General features: G+C 32.3%; 2 protein-coding genes and 1 long non-coding RNA gene across 8 annotated transcripts in view; 1 reads left to right on the forward strand and 2 right to left on the reverse strand.

Annotated features, from left to right (window-relative positions):
• Nucleotides 1–782: 782 nt before the first annotated feature.
• Nucleotides 783–1,479, reverse strand: LOC138937836 (uncharacterized). Its single transcript, XM_070304476.1, has 3 exons — nt 1,448–1,479; nt 1,292–1,366; nt 783–1,217 (listed from the first exon to the last, which is right to left on the reverse strand). The coding sequence occupies exons 2-3, from the start codon at nt 1,343–1,345 to the stop codon at nt 783–785; spliced, it is 489 nt and encodes a 162-aa protein (XP_070160577.1). The 5' UTR covers nt 1,346–1,366; nt 1,448–1,479.
• A 2,168-nt stretch (nt 1,480–3,647) lies between these two features.
• LOC138937667 (uncharacterized) lies at nt 3,648–4,694 on the reverse strand. The gene is made up of 3 exons (XR_011447547.1): nt 4,511–4,694; nt 4,195–4,390; nt 3,648–4,114 (listed from the first exon to the last, which is right to left on the reverse strand). It is a non-coding gene; the product is annotated as an uncharacterized lncRNA (long non-coding RNA).
• An 8,127-nt stretch (nt 4,695–12,821) lies between these two features.
• LOC138937544 (glutamate receptor ionotropic, kainate 2) overlaps nt 12,822–19,603 on the forward strand; it is a 141,464-nt gene continuing 134,682 nt past the window's right edge. For all 6 annotated transcript variants that reach the window (XR_011447529.1, XR_011447530.1, XM_070303914.1 and 3 more), the window contains exons 1-2: nt 12,822–13,094; nt 18,721–18,925. Coding sequence is in view for 4 of the 6 variants with exons in the window: in XM_070303914.1 (XP_070160015.1) it covers nt 18,832–18,925 (94 nt within the window). In the remaining 2 variants the exon portion in view is untranslated. The remainder of the gene's footprint in view (nt 13,095–18,720; nt 18,926–19,603) is intronic.

Raw genomic sequence — 19,603 nt, forward strand, 5'->3', positions numbered from 1 at the left:
ACGCAAAAAACTCGTTTGTCAGCGTTTTGCTTTTACTAAATATATACATGCATTTAAGCTACATACACTATACTAGGTCTCACTTTTTATCCATGATTCAATTCTGAGACGGTTTGTTCTTTTCACGCGCAAACTTTTTTCGACCTAATAATATTGTTATTATATTTATGTTGTTATATATATATATATATATAAGAACATAAACAATAACTCAAATTAAAATATATGAAGTAAATAAATAATATTTCATAATTCTAGAATGGTATGTGAATGTTGATTTTTATTGATGCAGCATATTCAGCAATATCCATTATATTTTTTTTTTGTAATTTTGCATTTTATTTAAATTACCAATATTAAAGATATATAAATATTTTAGTATTATGATAAATATATACAATATTTAATTGTTAAATCCCTATATTTCTCTTTTAGCTATGTAAAAAAATAATAAATAAATTAGAATTAAAGAATAATTAGACAGCCAAATAAAAAAGTTAATAAAATATATAGTTATGTTACATTAATTAACAACATCTCTGTGTATTTATTGTAAGAATATATTTTATATTTTTATGTCAATAAACAAGAATTTTGCGATTTCAACATGTGTAATTTACGACAAACGTTGAAATTACATGTTATAGTGTTTTATAATCTTGATGTATTTAATCACAACAAATACATTAAGAATATTATATATATATATAATGTACATTAACTGATACACAGTATAATTTCACAATTTCACTTTAAATATTTTAGAAAAAAAGCTTAGACTCTCAGGCTGCAGAACTAGCAGCACTAGCAGCTCCAGTGGATGCTGCATTACCACCAAGGCCTCTTCCTTCGTAATTGCCAAAAAGACGTCTTCCAAAAAGACCTGGTCTAAGATAATCGGTGTTAGGTACAACTCTCGATACAAGAGCATTTGTAACAGCGTCTGCAGCTCCGTTTAAAATTGCCGGGTTCGTAAGATCTGGTTGTATTCCTCTATTGAAAAAACGATGCAATATACCATTATGGGGCAAAATACCTAGATCGCCTAAGCCAGTATGAAAGTTATCGAAGTACGATCTGAGACCGCCGAGAGCAGTAGCCGCTGATGAGGCAAAACGATTAGAAAACTCGCCAATTCTGGGTATGTCTAAAAGATTTATAAAATTGGGAATATTTTCATGTTGAAACCATCCTGGTATTATTCCTGCTTGTATCACCTGTATAATAATTATACAAAATGCAAAATATTTTTCAATAGAATATCGATATCAAAAGTGTAATGTATACATACATTGGGAGAAACAAGCGCCAGGAAGATCACAGACAAGACGTGCCTTTGTACCATGGTGATTATTCACAAATAACGCTTGAGCACAACAAAATGAACCACTTTAATACTTGTGCTAAGTAATTGCTCTCGTTCGAAACTGTGTTCTTTTATACTCACAGTGATCGCATATTTCCTCGCACAAATAATATCTATCATTCACGAAGTGGCTAAGTATAATATCCAAGGTTCCCGTGTATCTTTAAACATTGATATGTCTCGTCTCTGCATTCATCGGTTTTCGGCTCTTTGCACGACTTTGATTGCAATGCAGACACGATAACGTAAGCAAGAATGCTTACGCAACAATCGAAACGCGACGATTACACGTTTCGACGTATCCTTGAAGAAATTACCCATGTAAGCAAAATATAATATTCTTATGATATTATATAAATATAATACCAGAAGTAAAAAATTAAATAAATTAGTAAGTAAAAAAACATATACGAAAAAATAAAATAAAATCAATTCTTAAATAAAATCAAAAAATACAAATTCAATAATAAACTTTGTAACAACAATAATATATTTATTAAGTCGCTTTGAAAAAATGCATGCAGTTAAGAGACAATACCAATTTATTCAATAAAAAATTATGTTTATATATATATATATATGTATATATACAGGAACGTTCCTGGTAGACTTTGAGATCTTATAGGAAATTTAATTCTGAACAAAACATTTCCTATAAACATGGGCCGAAAAATGCTTTCTTAAGAAGTTATCGCTCAAAAATCTCTGAAATCGTAATTATTTTACACATTTTTCCAAATATCATGGAAAATGTGCGTCTTTTAACAAAAAGTATCGAAACAGAAGTTGTAAAAAATTAAATTATGTTTCAAATAAGATTAAAATGTGTATTGTTGTACGTTTCATAGATTTTGATATAACCAGTTTCGAACGTACAAAAAGTGCTTTTGTTACTTATTGTTAGATCGATTGAAGTTGAATCAGGAGGAAATCCGTAAAGCGACTAAGATAGGTCATTACTCGATGCCAAAAGTGTATTGGAGCTAGGGGGGGAGGGGATATTTTGAGAACAGTTAGTTTTTTCACGTCTTTATTCATTTTCTATTATTACGTGCTATTTTAGTTTAAAAAAATTTATTTTATTTTCATAAAAGAAAAAGATTTTTATTTTTTATTTTTATCGTTTTTTCAAAAAATTTATTAAGTTTCATTCTTTTTTTATTTCACATTTTCATTTTCTTTTCACCTTTTACTCTTTCTTTGCATCAGAGGTTTTATAACTTCTTAAGGAAGCATTTCTCTCTCTCTCTCTCTCTCTCTCGACTTATGTTTATAAAAAATCTTTTGTTCAGAATTAAATTTTCTATAAGATCTCAAAGTCTGGCTGGAACGTTCGAGGCCACTCTGTATATACATACATATATTGTTAATCATTATAATATATGATAACTTTTCAAAATAACTCGTCTATTTTAGCAAACAAACAGACGATAGGGTAAAATATATGTATTATATGTACACCGACAATGCAGTTGTCAGCCTTCCAATACATATAGTATTTGGGGGCTCTTGGCTGTTGTAAGTTTTAATTAGACAAAATTGATTATCTCTGGTGATGTGAGCACACAGTGAACGCATAGCACACAAATCACTGCGCCCAAAGGGACATTCTTCTCTTCTCTCGTTGAATCCCAAATGGAAAATAATGAGAAATATCATGCACAGGTGCTTTTATGCAAACGCAGCTTTCCATCATACATAATTATGAGGCTAATTACTATTCAATAACGAGACTGCCATTTTATTTTAATAAAGTGGATAATTACGAAATAAAATTCAATTTGTTTTAAAAAATTTTTAAATATATATTGCTATATTATCAATATATTTGAAATAGAATACGAGAATTATAACTACATCGTCCATATATATTATCATCTCAAAGAGGACTCTTCCGCGTTTAAAGAAGCATAGTTTTATAAATTCAACAAGTAGTATAAATTCTTATAAAAACAGATTATGTAAATTGAGATCTTTGTGATGCCGTATCGCAGAATGGAAATGAGATGTGCGATCAAACACGCGGAAAACATTAATAGCAGCAAAACTAATAACAAAATATTTTTAATATATGCAATAAGCGCGACATTGATTCTTTGATCTTTAGTAACTCTTAAGACTCTTAACTGTTTCTAACTTGTACTAGATTTTAGATAATTATAACGTAATAGTTCTCAATGCTCCGCATAAAACTTTCACATTATTTGAGAAAATTAATACAATAAAATCGTAATAACTATTATACATATATATGAAATACAATAAAATCTGAAACACAATATTACATTGATTAAACCCTTTATTTTCTTTTTTCTTTTTACAATTGCAATCCAAGCTCGAAAGCATAAACCACCACCGAGTAAAACTAATAAGATTAGATATCATTGAATTATAGAAGCAAACATTATATATTGTAAAAATTTTCAATTAATAATTATAAGTTTTTCACATATTTTAATATCTTTCTATTTTAACATTTGTAGGCTTATGTTGATTGTGAATTAAATGCAGCGTAAATCGAAAGGTCTTTTTAGCTGGATCCAAGGCAGGATACATGCTTTAATCTAAATTTGGATTCCAGCTAGAATATATAACTAAGATTGAAATCCGGAATCTAATGGAGAAGAATTTTTACTTTTCAATGAAGTTTGCTGTAGTTTTGATTACGTATTTTCAGTCCCATTTTGGTTGGCCTCTTTCACCCAGGAAATTTTTCTGGATGGCACGTTTATCCTTTATCCTTGTCACCTATTTTTAAAGAATAAATCTTGATCATCGGTACATTTTTTATTGTAAATGTATGTAGTTATATTTGGATATTATCTTACGTAAGCTTTCACTTGACAATATTTTTGCCTTTTCAAATGCATCTACACTTCTTTTACTTTTATTGTCACTACTTATTTCTGCTGATGATGATAATGATGGTGCATCTTTACCCTTTTTAATACCTGTAGCTCCTTTATTTTTAGCACCTACACTTTCTCTGGGTAACAGCAGCAGCATTATACAGGAAAGTAAAATCTAAAATTTTTGAGGAGTCGAAACCTTAGTCTTTCAATGTTATTCGCATTACGGAAAATGTATAACAGTTAAACGCAAATAATGACTAAATATATATATATATATATATATAAAACTTACGATGTATTTCATATTAGCCATTTTAATTAATTTTTTTTTATTTTTCACGATCACTTTTTATTTATATGTTATTTCTAAAAATTTTAAAACGCACTTTTTCTCGTTTAAAAATAATATTATGCGTAACAGATATGCTAACAAAACTGCTGACTCAGAAATGAAACGAGGAGGACAAATACTGGATACCATATGCTGTTACTATCAAGTGTAACAACTATATATACGGTATATACCGCGTTATTATGCTAACTATTACGTTATTTTCTGCAAGTAAAATAAAGAATATTTTAATTGTCGAATATCTAAACTGAAGAGAAAATTATTCTCATGAGTCATCAAAGCGATAGACAATTTTTTATTGTCTCATATATTCGCAAACAGAAATAAATTTATAATTTATATAGCAAACGAAATATTATACATACATTTATTTCATATTCTCTTTATGTATGCATATGATTACGATTTACTGCGTCATTCTTTTAACTTAAAGAGCAACATTTCTAGAAAGTAATGGAAATATATATGTATATATCTGTATATATTATATGTATTATATGTATATGTATATCTATGAAGGATCTGAATATATCCGAATTGGAAAATGTAGAGAGAGAAACAGAGAGAGAAAGAAGAAAAACAAAACAGAAAAAATCGGACACAACACAAAACCAGTAAATAAAAAAAAATAAAATTGCAAAATGTAACGCATAAAGAAATAGGCAACGTGAAATAAAGGCATTGATTAAAATTATCATCAATTCTATTGATAAATATATTGATAATATTCAAACGATTTAAAAATACTTCTTTTAGTAAATTAAGAAATAAGTCTCAACAGATTTATCAATCGCGTGTATAAATATTACGTAGATATAAAAATTTAGAAGACATACTTTGAGACACACTTAGAATTTAAATGCTAAAGACAATAAAAAATATAAAACAATAATTTTAACAATTGTACTTTTTTTCTCTTTCTTTCTCTCAAAAGCGCTGATAAATAATGGAATATTACTCGTTGTTCAATTTGAACATAATTACTTTCCAACAATTTTGAAACGGGTATATAAATATTGCGGATTGGAAAAAAGTTCACGTTGCACAATCGTAATTTTTTTTTTATATATCGCTAAAAGCAAAGCGCGTAAAGCTAACGAACGATTCCGTTGTTCATATCGACGCATTTTTCTCAGTGAGCATGCACGCTCACAGACAACACGAGCCCTGCGCGAAGGTAACAATGAAATACAATTAACCAGACAATTTTACACGGGTGCGGATAAAAACAGGAGAGGTATTTCCCGCTGGTAATCCCGATAATGGCATAACGCAACCGGGGACTCGGATGCACTTTGCTCTAATGCACTTCAGCATCACGACCGCCAACAATGCGCAGAAATGAAACGCTTGAAAATAATATCTCATTGTAGGATATCGCCGGAAATTCTGGCGGACGATAATGACGAGAATGTTAAAACTCGTATATACAATACTTATATTATGTTTTTATGTTTCCAGTTCCTGTGCGTTTCTCCAGTCCAATGATTAATTATTTCTAATTAAAAACAAATGTACAAGCATAAAAAAAAATGCATAATAATCGAAAATACACACGCACATTATTGCAAAGCCATGAAACGTACACACCTTTTGTATCTTACATTCTTAACAAGGATTGCGAACGTTTGAATATTCAGGAAGGCATATTAGAAATCTGAATGCAAGATAAGACGCGTGCGGTAGAGATGGTCGCATGCTCAACTCACAATCGGCGGATTGCATGCTCTTTCGAGAAATAAAATCTTTTGCAAGATAACGACGTATCGCAGTCACGAAAGAGGATTTTGAGGCGTTTGAGGCGTTCGTGAGTTCTCCTGCGAGAAAGAGACCAGCGTTCTCGATAACGCTATCAACATTTTGCGAATGTGGGCGAGATAAGCCCGACAACGTAGACGCAACGTCAAACGAGAACGCCAGTGCGAATTCGGATTTATTCGTTTACACCTCGTTAAAAGGATCGTTCCGCAACACGCAAACAATGGCGTAAAGGATCACGTCGAGTCCGCTATCAAAGATTCCCGGAAATAAAAGGGAGAAGAGGAAAAGCGCGATGCGAAATGCAATTAACCTAATTTCTTCAGTGGAATGATTTAATCTTGACAATCTTACTGTAATTACATCAGTTATTAAATCTGACTTTAACTTTTCTTAATTAAATCTACGTTGCACATTTCGATATCTACAAGCCAATGTAATGCTTGATCGAGATTCATTACAAATAAAGATGAAAAATTTCGAAGGCAGAAATGCATACGATATTATTATACTAACTCAGATATCTTTTACGGAAAGTAATTAATTAATCACCCGATTTGTTATCTAAGTGCCAAGATACGTCAAATTGTATTAATTAGCGTTGAAGTTATCAAGACTTAATTTTGACGGTAATATTAACTTTGACTGTACTATTATATCAAGTGCCCTTTCGAAGAGCGGCTTATATTCGTCGAGAGACTCTTTTAACGCTTGCCATTGCTCTACGCCATTGCGAGAGACCTAAGGAGAATCAAGGAGGATTCCCTAATCTGACGGCAAAGGGACGCCAGACGAAGATTAATGGTCCCATGATACTGGATCTCACCAAGCTATAGCTTCTTCGTATAATTTGTACGAAACTTGCGATCCTTTCTAAGTGAGGAAAATACCTCGCGTATTGGAATATTATAAATTGCTTTTACAACGCACTAAATATAATTCGGCAATTTTTTGAATGACAACTCTTTGTGAGACACATCGAAATATTTATGCATAGTTTTAATCGTATTAAGTATATTATTGTATGACATTTTTTTCTTATTATTTAGTTATAAGGATTATCGCAGACTTTTCTACAAAATTCGTAAATTTTTTTTAGTTTTTTTTTTAGTTTTTTTTAGTTGAATTTTTTTTTACGCCAGCATACAAAATGCACACAAGGCAGTATATTGGACATCCTCTGTCTCTGGAAAACTGAAACCAAATTGAAAAGAATGGCAGCAATTTGAACATCAAAGCGTCGATGGGTGTAGAGTTATTTTATAGATCGAAAATTTATCTTTAAAAAGACAGAGATTTAACAGGCAAAGAATTGAATTTCAGAATTATAAATAACAAAGTTGTATTTCTGCTTAATTATAAACTTAAATTATTTCGTAACAGTTATAAATTCGTTGAAATATGTAGGTTTAACAAAACATGGTTTTGTAGAATATTTTATACTCTATAGTCATTCTTCATAATTCCACACGCTCTATAGACACGATCATTTCACTCTCATCTTATCGATCTGAAGAGGTCGAGCATTGGTTTTCCATCTATTCTCGTTACGATCGCACCCGTCTTCCTACCATTCGCGTAATCTGCTTTTCGCATACAAATCGCATCGTCCGAGGCCATTATCAAACGGTTATCAATTTTGAATTTGATCTTTGTGACGCGCGCGGCGGACTTGCTCGACGGACGATTTATGACCTGTCAAGGAAAAACTGCGACCTTCGCGTAAATTCGCGCAAATTGCTTTTATTACGAGATAAATGTAGACTCCGATGATTGAATCGTCGATTATAAACGGAAGATGAAATGAGACACTCATGTTTCTATGTGTCATCTCACATAATAATCATATAATTTTAAGTAAAGATATTTCTAAATATGCATGTGGATTAAAAATAAATAATAGAGAGCTTGCATTCCCATTATCTAACATTGTGTCATTTTGGAATGATAAAACACGATATGCCTATCATCGTCATCAGTGTAGCTAATTGCCTGCATTTAACTGCTATTTAACTGACCTTATCATTTGATTGTTATACGCTATCATAGCTATTATATATTGCCAACAATTGTAGGCGACTACCTTTTGCCCGGAAGCTCGAAATGTGCGACAATAATCTAAACCAATTCAAAGATAGCGGCAAAACAATACCGAGAACACGTGGCCATTATGGCGAAATCGCCGATAAATTTCGCGGCCGCTCTTGAGATATGTTGTAACCCTTGTGTATGTGTAAGTCGCGATAAGAGATAAACGTTTAATGAAGGAGCATCGAAGTCAACACGGAGCATTGCCAAAAATGTCTCAGAATGCAACATCGGGCTTATTTTGTGGATTGCATTAATTAAAAATGAAAGCGAACGAGAGAAAAATAATAGTATTATTTTCTTCTAAAGAAAAAACAATATTTAATAGTATTATTTTTAATAATAGTATTATTTTAACAATAGTATTATTTTCTTTTAAAGAAAAAACAATATTTTTTAGAAATCTTTAATCTTAGGCTCATTTTTATATTCATTTTTAAATTTTTATCTCTACTGTAATGAATTGCGAGTCACTTACATAATTTACGATCGTGTGATTTGCGTGTAATCTGCGTTATATGAATATGAATGCGACTGTTGAAATCACGGTTCCATTAAGCGTAGCCTACAAAGTTTCTTTCATTTTACAATAATTCTCCATGCGCAATGATCCCAATCATCAGTTTCAAAATTATACACCGACAATGGATAACATCGTGACCGCTCGGCCGTATACAATGGCACCATTATATTTCACGGCGATAAATCTATAACCTCTGGATACCGTCCAAAAGTTTCCTTACGCGAAAGCTCGGTGGAATCGCGCGAAATTCTAAAAGACGTCTCTGTTCGACAATCTCCGGCGGTTCTTCCCCTCATGGGATTGAGTCATGCCCATTCTTTACGCTCCCCTTTCTATGTGGAAAGCGCTCCAAAAATTAAATCGCGAGATTCATTCTTCATTCAACGTATTCATCTCTCTTTAGAAGAGACTCAAATGTAGTAGTCTAGAGTTAACTGTAATAAGACATCTTTTTTTTATGAAAGAAGCAATAAAATGAATTATTTAAATCCTTTGATGCTAAGTATTTACATATATTTTTTTCGGTTGTGCTTTATGATATATGAATAATAAGGATCTCTAAATAGAGAAATTTAATAAAGTAAAATTTCATTAATCTACAAATGCAAAAGTTTGCAGACCTTGGAGAATTTAGAAACTCACATTAAGCATTCTAACATAAGAATAAAAAATTTTGAACATGGAGAATTCAATCCATAAATGCAAAAGATATAAAAGTGCGCGAGCGTATATATCTTAAAATTAATTACCATCTTTTTATGAACCATTACTTCAAGTTTTAAATAAACTATATATATTCTCTAATCTTCCAACATTTTATAACAAATGTTGAACAGTAACGTGAAATTTTCTTGGTGCCTGTCGTGGCCGTCGTATGCCTAAAGATAAGAAATTCCTCTCGCATGTCTGACCACCACAGACATTTTTCACTTTCTCTCGATACGTTTGACCGCACTCAAAGTTCTCCACGACGTCCATAGAGGAGTGTAATTCTCCTGCCGTGCTGTCGATGCGAGTGCACCGAGGAATTATTTCTCCGGGATAAGGGTTGGAGGAGAGTAGGTCTCTCCGCTCGCGGCTCGATGCCATTAGTAATGGTTTTAATTTGTGCGGCTGAAAGTTCACCCCCTCGGGCCGGTCTCGATCGGCGCGAAATCGATGACGAACGAGGAATGCCGCGTTAGTCGGAAATGGATCCTCCGGGGAAAATGCTACCGGTCTCGGATTTCGTTCGCAAAAGTCGCGCGAAAATCAAGGAGACTTTCGTGCCATCGCTGCGATATAACCGCAGCGAATTCGTTGGAGCAAAATTAATTATTTGATTCGCAAGTGTTCTATTTATTTCAGATATTAGTTAGCAAAAAGTCAAATCATCGAAGCTACATCTTGGAAAGATTACTTACGTACTTGATAAAGAATGTTCTTAATCGAATCGTTTGTAAACTGAATAAAACAAATTAATTTCAACGTTTACAAAACGATAATTGTTAAAAAAACTAGCTCTGTTACGCTGCTAATAAAACTTAAATTAAGGCTGTTATGAATATTTTATACAAAGGAAATAAAAGGCAATCAAGAGCCAGCGCGGTAATTTGTGCGCACATGTTTTATTACAATCAAATTACATTGATATTTTGGTAAATGTTTTGTCGGACAGTCTCTTTCTGTCTCGAAATTACATTACATAACACATTTATCAGCTGACAACATGAGTGACTCACTCTTGTTCCGCCTTATTATTGTCACATTTTTGATATAATACATTCCATACACTTTATAATTATGCTGAGGATGGTCCAAAAAAGGGACCGAAACGTACGCTTTTTGTGATTTTGTCTATCACGTAGTCAAAATATCAATGTAATTTGATTGTAATAAAACATATGCGCACAAATTACCGCGCTGGCTGTTGTTTGCTTTTTATTTCCTTCGTATGATATAATAAAACTTAATTATAAAGTTATCCAAAAATTGATTGCATAAAGCAAATATAATAATATCTGCTAGGATAATATCAGAGAAAATACCAAGCGTAGATCAATTAAGAGAAAACTGATCCTTTTCGTTATATTTTAATATTAATATATATTTATGCTTTTATAATGTTTATTTAAGTCTTATTACTTTTTATGTACTAAAACATTTAGAGACAGGGATTTCATATTTATAGAATCATTTTATATAGAAAGATCGTAAAAATTTTTTAATGCCAATAAGATTAATGACGGTGCTCTCAACGTTAAAGCGAGTACGTGTCACATTGTTCCCCCTCCCCCTTTTCTCTCTTATCAAAAAATATATAACAATAGTTATACATCGAACATACCGCCATCCTCCGGTTGCATAGAGCAACGCCAAGTTCGACTGCAACTCCAACCAACCACTTGGAAACTCGATTTCAATCCATCACAAGGTTTGTGTCTCGGCTAACTCGTGCTCTTCTCGTGCACATGAAACCTGTTGCTATTTTAAATATTTGCATATTTTAATATATATTTTTCTGCATTTAAATTAATGGAACAATTTTGCGATATGTAATGTTTGTCTAATATTTTCTACAGAATTAGCGTAAAGATACGCTAATATACTTCTTTCTGTAAAACCTAATTAAATAAATGAAGTAAAATACGAAAGTTATAAAATGTCTGAAACGGTGACAAAATCTGATTTTTTTATTCTAACCGCACAGCACAATTTCTTAATAAATAATTTTGATTAATACTCATAGTATTTTGCATCTTGTCGTTTCAATTTAAAAGTATTTTGATTGTAAAGACGAGCTTTCCTTTGCTTTGATTCAATAAATTTCTTTAAATAAAATATGAGAGAAACGTTATAAATTACGATAATTATATACTTTTGTTTGTTATCGTATTATGTATCGTTTTCTTTGCACGATTTTAGCTCTTTTGTTTATTTTTCTTCTAGTAAAAATACTCGCAAATAAGTACTTTACATTAATTGTCATATGTCGTATTTATAAAAGTTGTTATCGTTAATATTTCAACTTTCCAAAATCACCGTTTATATGTGAAAGAGATGGAGTGCATCTCTGGGCACGTGAAATTTTTATAATAAAAAGAAGTTTACGAAAGCGGATAACAATCCTCGTTTGTCATCGGCTAAATTGCTATAAAAGTCCTTTAAGTTTACGACGCATGTAGCGCATGTAACGGTGCACGAAAAGCATGAAAGAGCTACTGAAATTGGCAGTAGCTGGTAGAACATAATATGGTGACTACATCTTTCTTTTCTGCGGCGCTACTTCATGTTTCGTAAGTTTTCTGAAACGAGAAGAGTAATATGCCGAAATAAGATATTCTCACAAAGTTTTACAATTAAATTTGTTAAATCTGTTAAAGTTTATATTCTATATTTTGTTGTGCGCAGTTTCTTTCAAAATCATAAGTTTTTTAAAAATTTTAATATTATTTTAATGTTGAAATAGTCATCAAGAAAGAGAACAGACAAGTCAATTATTACATTAGATTCAGAATATGATAATACACTTTATCTAGAAATAATATAAGAATATCTACTATATCAATATATATTATTTTATGCGACATCGCATGTAACATATTTGATTCGAAAAATTAGACATCGAATAAGAAATATAAGTATATAAGGAAAATATACATAAACTATATATTAGAATTAAAAAGTAAAAATATCTGAACATAACAAGACAATAAATTACCGAAAGGAGGTATTTAAAACTCATTCACTTCGAACAGCGGCAAAACACGCATTAGTACGTTCTCACGTGCTTCCGAGCACGTGAGTACGCGCAAGCGCAATCGGACGACGAGCACGTGCTCAGTCGCGGCGAACATCGGAGCTCGGGCGTCTTCGGCTGTTGTCGCGAGTCGACGACCGACCGATCGAGAGGCAGTCGTGCGCCGGCCGCTGTCACGATAGGATGTGTATGTTTACGTTTCCGCGATGATTACCGTTCGGCTACCATAGAGGTTATGTTTACGCGCATCGCGCGAGGACGACGCGCGTCTCTACGCACCAGTATTCCCGTAGGTCGCCGCTCCCGAATGTCTACACACATCTCGAAACGTTATCTTAATGATATTAAAAGAGTTTCGTGAGGTTTTCCCAACACGCGTGATTGTCCGACACTTTGAAAAAATTGCAACAAAAAATGTAAGTAAAACGCCGCTTATAATTTTCTTAATTTAAATATTATATATATAATATTGAAAGAATAAAAGAGAGAGAGAGAGAGAGAGAGAGAGAGAGAGCGCTCGGAAATATGAATTAATCAGCATTTTCAAATTACATAATCTCGAACGGAGCGATAATTGCAGTGAATTCTATTTTCCACTTGAAGTTCTCTGCAGTTCTTTATTCATTTAAAATTTATTCACATCGAAAATATACTCTGTTAAACTTTAAAAGTGAAATATTAAATAAAAGTGAAGTTAGATATTAGATGAATGGGCAAATAGATTTATTTTCATATAATGAAATGATGAAAAGATAGTATCCAATTTTATATTATTTATATTGAAAAATCAGTTGATATATTCCGACATTGAAATATTTATTATTTTTTCTTCATTTAATTCTTTGCTATTCATTATTTAAAGAAGATATAATCAATCAGAAATATATCAATTTTTCAAAAATCTATTCATTTTCTGTAAAATATGTTAAATATGTAATTTATAAACAATATTCTGAAAATGTGAAATATAGATTTAACAATGATTATCTTCTTGAGAACGTAATATCGCGGAATTGGATTCGCCAACTTTTCATTCACGAAAATTATCGCGCAAGAGCAACTTTATTCCTTACTGCTTCTCCGTCTTTTTATGGCATTCCTATGGCTGGTGAAAACAATATACGTCATTCATTTATTCCAATTTGGTGAGCAAGCTTCGTGTCGCGATATGGTTTTGTTCGGTTCGTTGGCGAAATCGATAACTGCCTTCCGTACCGAAACGAATTGTTCTACTAGTTTGAAGTTTGCTGTCCGCCAAGTCTTTCAATAATTTTCTTTTCGTTCTTTTGGTACAACTTGTAGCTAACATATATATAGAATTATACAATAAACTGTTTCTATTTATTATATTACTTTATATATTAAGTATTATCTTATTTTATAATTTATACATATATTGTTTTGCTTTATACATATCATTACAATTATAACTGACAATTATATCGCGAGAAAAAGGTGATTATTTTTTTATATAATTAAGAAAAGATAAAATGAATATTAATTATATTGATTATATATATAAATAAGCATGGAAATGCATTAGTTTACTTATATATTTGTTGACATTATTCATACTGATACTGATTATAACAAAATATTGCAATTGCGTAATGTTTGTGAACGTTGATTAAAGACAATTTTGATGATATACGTAATTGTGAAATAATTACGGAAATTTATCGTATTTGACTATAAAAGCAATAACAATATAATGCATTAATCTCTCATGAAGGTTAATTGCTATATTGCATAATGTACATAATTGTACATGCACAAGAAAATTGAAATTATATAGCTACGTATAGATATAATTTATTACGATTAATTTAGAACAGCGATTGATTCGTACCGGATTAATGGATTTCAATTACTTTAATTAGATTTTCTCGCTTATATATTAAATTATACGCGTTATTTTAATTTCAATAAATTATTCACTACGGATTTTTCAGTAAATCTGAGAGAATTTTAACGTCGGTACAGAAGTAATAATACGCCAACGAGACAAGGCAGTTTTTAATACAATTTTCCGATTGAATCCGCGTTATTTTATGCACATGCATAAGCATCCATATCGATGCTATCGAACAAATTTATAATAAATTTAAATAAATAAATTTAATCGGGAAATTAAATAACCTTTGTTATTGCCAAGATAATTTTATAAATTATGCATCTTGTTCTCCGATCGTATTTAACAATTTTCGTGAATAGGAGAGCAAAATATATAAATATAATAATAAATCATGCGGGCGATTTATTATAAATATCAGTGCTTTTGTCGTATTATATATACATATATATATATATACATATAACGGTTGCATACATGCAACCTTATTGATTGCGATAATAATTGCGATTATCAAGAGTTATGCACGATTAAATATCTTGCGCATTCAATTTATAATATATTAATTTGTGTATTTTTTTTTTTTTTAGTTAATATTAGTGATATTTATACTGATGAGTTTTTAAAGACTATTCTTCTGAAACAAGAAAATAATTTCCGGTCGCGTAACAGCTCTCTTGTGCCACTTTCGCAATATTAATTAAAGAATTTGATAAATTTATAATTGTTGAACGTTAAGACGATTCTTAACATTTATAGGCGCAATAAATATTGATTGTCGTTAATTCCACTCCCCGTTAAGTAAACGGCGATCTATGTATTTTTCACGGCATTCTCAAACGAGCGAGTGGATTAAAGTGGAGCGTGCTTCCGCACGCCAGCTTTGCACGCTCGTCCCATTCTCGATATGGACGATTAAATTTTATTGCATCGCCGTAAAATGATCGCGCCGGAGACTTGCCGGCATCGACATCTAAAGCGTCAAGCGTCGATAAATCGAAGATATGCAAGCGCGTGGATAGGGCTCTTGGAAACGCGGAGAAACGGAGAAAAAAGGGACAAAAGGGCGTGCTTTATTGAATTTTCATCGTATCGCGGGCAAGATGTCGCACTAAAATTCAGAAAACTGCATATGAACATCATATATACGGCTAAATTATCGTGCAGAATATACTTTCGCACGCAGCTTTTCCAATCAAGTTGAAGATTTTTTGTTTTTGTTTTTTTTAACGAATATGTCGAGGTGAGGAACATTTATTATAAAAACAGGACGATTGTCTAAGAAGTGATAAACCAGCTGCATCAGCTGACGTAATCATCCGGTCACGAATTTTCTATAAAATTTGCCCGCATGAGCGAGAGGCTACATTCTGCTGACAGAATGCGAAGTATTTCAGAAAGAGATTTTCCGGGAAAGAGCGCTGATGAATCGTCTATTACTGACGAGATCGGGAATCGGTCGAACTGAATACCCTTTTTAAGATAGTACGTATAAGTAGAGAAAAAATCTATAAAAAAGAGAGAAAGGAAATATACATTCCTTTCCCGCTTAGCAAGCATTTCCCCGTGCCTTTGTACAAGCCATATCACAAGCGGAGAAAATGACCGTGTTAACGAAGATTCACTAGCGCGCGCAAGCCGCTTTCCCCCTATTTTCCCGCTGGAGAGTCGGTACGATGCGATATTGCGAAGATGTTTTAGGACGACCATAGATCACAAAAAGTGGCAGGCGGCCAGGTCGATGAAAAGGGGAGGTCAGGAAAGGAAAAGAAAAATATATATATATATTTAAAGCACTCTCTACCCCTCTCTTCTTTCTACCGACCGCTTTGTTATTCCGACCCCGTTAACTCTTCGCTCCTTTCATCGTCTTCAACTTCATCCCTTTTGCGCATGCGGGTGCAAACACATTCGTACGCCGCTCTGCTTCTTCACTTCCACTTCTTCTAAACCATTAAGGCGTTTCTATAGTCTCGACGAATTATCGTCGAATAAAGCGGCGCGATTAAGACAACCTGGACGCGACGTAAAACGAATCGGAAGAATTTGGTATAACAGCCCGCTCATTTTCCCTTCCGAGAGGAGGATCGGATATCTCTTCCCGAGATGTTCGCGGTCTTTCACCTCCGACGTACTAATTGCAAGATTACAAATTATCAATATGTCGCGATTCTCCTACGATGAGGAAGGAGAATTAATTTTCCTCGGCGCTTTAATTACGATAACGTTAATCTCTCACTTTGGATTCCTTACATTTCTCACGTACGCCTGTGTATCTCGACACGAAGGAAATTCTTTTACAACTCTGTTTTCTTTGATCATAGAAACTTTGAGTATATTATCTTTCATTTTTAGTAAAACGTAAAAAAAAACGCATAAATATCAAAAGTAAAGCGAGAAAAAAATTCAAAAAAATAATAAAAATTAAAACTTATGTATAATTTTTTGCGACAAGTATAAATACTTATACATTTAAAGAATTGTATGAACTTTTTACATTCACCGACTACTAGCTGAAAGGATTATCTATCTCGCAACGTATAGCTGTATTTCTCAGAGGATTATCGTAGGATCGTTCTTTCTTTCAGGACATTGTAAAGCGGGCCGCGCTTCGAATAAAAGAGTCGCAATTACTCAGGTCGAAACTTCGCGCTGGATAAGTGGAAGTAAGAAACGCCGTCTCTTTTCTCGTAATAAAGTCGAGTGAAGAAATCGCGGTATAGGAATAGCTATATATATTATATATATACGCGGATTCCGTAAGAAGGAAGTCGCCAACCAATCTGTGCGATTCGCCACACAATGCGCGACATCGCGAATCGCGAATTGAACGTCGGTATGCCATTATTTCTTTTGCAAATACCGCGACAAAGAAAGCCGCATGTGGGAAGTTTCGCAAACTGTTCCCTGTTTCGCGAAGAAATCATGATATTGAATTAAAATCAAATAATCCCGGCAAGTTTCTGCCAACATTCTTGGGTGCCATCAGCGACAAAACACCGCGGTTATTCCGTAATTTTATCGATTTATGAGACAGCGACGACGAGCAAGAAACGCCGCGCAAGTAGAAACGGAATGCAAAGTTTGCTGAATAATGCGCGTGACGCGCGTGTTTGTCTGTGAAAAATGTGTTACAAGAGAGAGAAAGAGAAAAAGAAAGAGAGAGAGTGTAAAAAATGATATAAATTATAAGTCTTCTTTAAACGAGTTGAAGTAATTAAATAACTACTGTTGTAATGTCACGATTATTGCGTTTGATATTTTTTTTTTGTTACTTTACATTATATTAATTTAATTGACGAAAATTAAATTTACGAAATATTCAAAATGTATTTTTCGTACGCTCTTTCTCGAATGCCCTTCATTATGGATCTTTTGTGAAAATATTATATATTTTATATGTTGCGCTATAAACTTACAGCACATAGTAATACAATGTAAATGTATACATATGCATATTAAATATCTACATTTATATATATACATATATATATACAATATTATTTGTATTGCTAAGCATAGCAAAAATTGCAGCGAGAATTTCATAGAAAGGTGATATTTAAAATTTTTTTTTAAATTGAATAAAATTTTTCACGGAAAAAAATTCACAAGCTCGCATGATATATAACATGCAAATTTTCGACAGGCATATCGAAATAGTAGAAACAGGCGATAGTAGCCTGTCCTAAATCGGATTTCAAGCGGTTACTCAAAATTTTTAGCCTGCTCACAGAGACCGCGGAAAGCTTTGTTTTTCAATAAATTGAGAAATGCAGAATCTCATTTCTGGTAGGACATCAAAACGGTTCTTATGAATTTTCCGTTCAGCGACAGAAATCAAATGTAACGAATACGTTTTGCCTCTGGCTGATATATTTTAATGAAAACTTTTAATTAATCTATCGGTTCAAAATTAATTTCGAGCAGCAATAGACAAGAGCGGCTCGTTGATACATTTTCAGACATAGTCTTATATTCGCATATGATTCAAATTTATTCGCTGAGATCATTTGATTATAAAATGATAAGCATTGAATTTTTTTGATATCTATCAGAATTAATGTTAAGATTAATTGCAATTAATCTTTGATTAGCTATTATGTAACCTAAAATCAGGATTTTTGATTGATTGATTTAATAATATTAATATAGATATATATTTTTATTTTTATTTTTCTGTCTTTTTTTAGATAAATGCGTAAAAGTGTTAGATCTTATCCGTCACAAACATAGTTCATGCGGTAGTGTTTGTGTGAAGGGCTATCGAAAAAGGCCGCGGCGTTGAGCTTCCGAGATGAGCTATGAATCTGGGCTGCCTGGTAGCCACTGTCTTCATCCTTCAGCTGCTCCAGCTGTCCTCGGTGCTCCATGCTCTACCCTCGGTCGTCAAAATCGGTGAGTTTATGCCTCTATTCTATTTTATAGACTAGTTTTGTTCAAGATTGCTTTGCATACTTCTAACCACTCGACCGATCCGATAACATGATGAAAACGTATTAAAAATTGATGTTCTTTTTCAAATTACATTATTATTTTTTATAGCATATTTTTATATTATTATTTTATATACACTATTTATTAAAATATTTTAAAACAAATTAAAAATTAAAAATATTCTAATTTTAAATAAACAATACATGTTTGTATGAATACATGGTTTATTTTATAGAGAGGAAAATATATTAAAGTAATAACTAAAATTTTTACATTTGATATCAAGGATGCGATTAAAGCTGCGTGCAAAACGTAAAATATGCGCAGATAAAGCTAAATTTTAATTTTGGTTTATATTCTATTTGATTTATATTCTATTATTTATAATATATTTCGATTTTCTTAAATAATTATCTAAAACAAAAAACAAATATTTTGCCTATATGTATTTTGCTTTTGCCGAATAATATTCGTCGGCATTGCTGTACGTGGCATCGATTTGTCGTTACTAAAATCGAAACTGTACAAATATCATCTCCTACTTCTCGTAAATCTGCATCTTATATCTGAATCTATATCATATCGAGTGTGGAAAAGTTCATCAAGTATGGGTCGCACTAGACACGCGCGGGTTCATAT

Source organism: Polyergus mexicanus, unplaced genomic scaffold (assembly GCF_030449975.1).
Source record: "Polyergus mexicanus isolate NDT 795.1 unplaced genomic scaffold, iyPolMexi1.0 SCAF_11, whole genome shotgun sequence".
In the NCBI taxonomy this organism is placed as follows: Eukaryota; Metazoa; Arthropoda; class Insecta; order Hymenoptera; family Formicidae; genus Polyergus; species Polyergus mexicanus.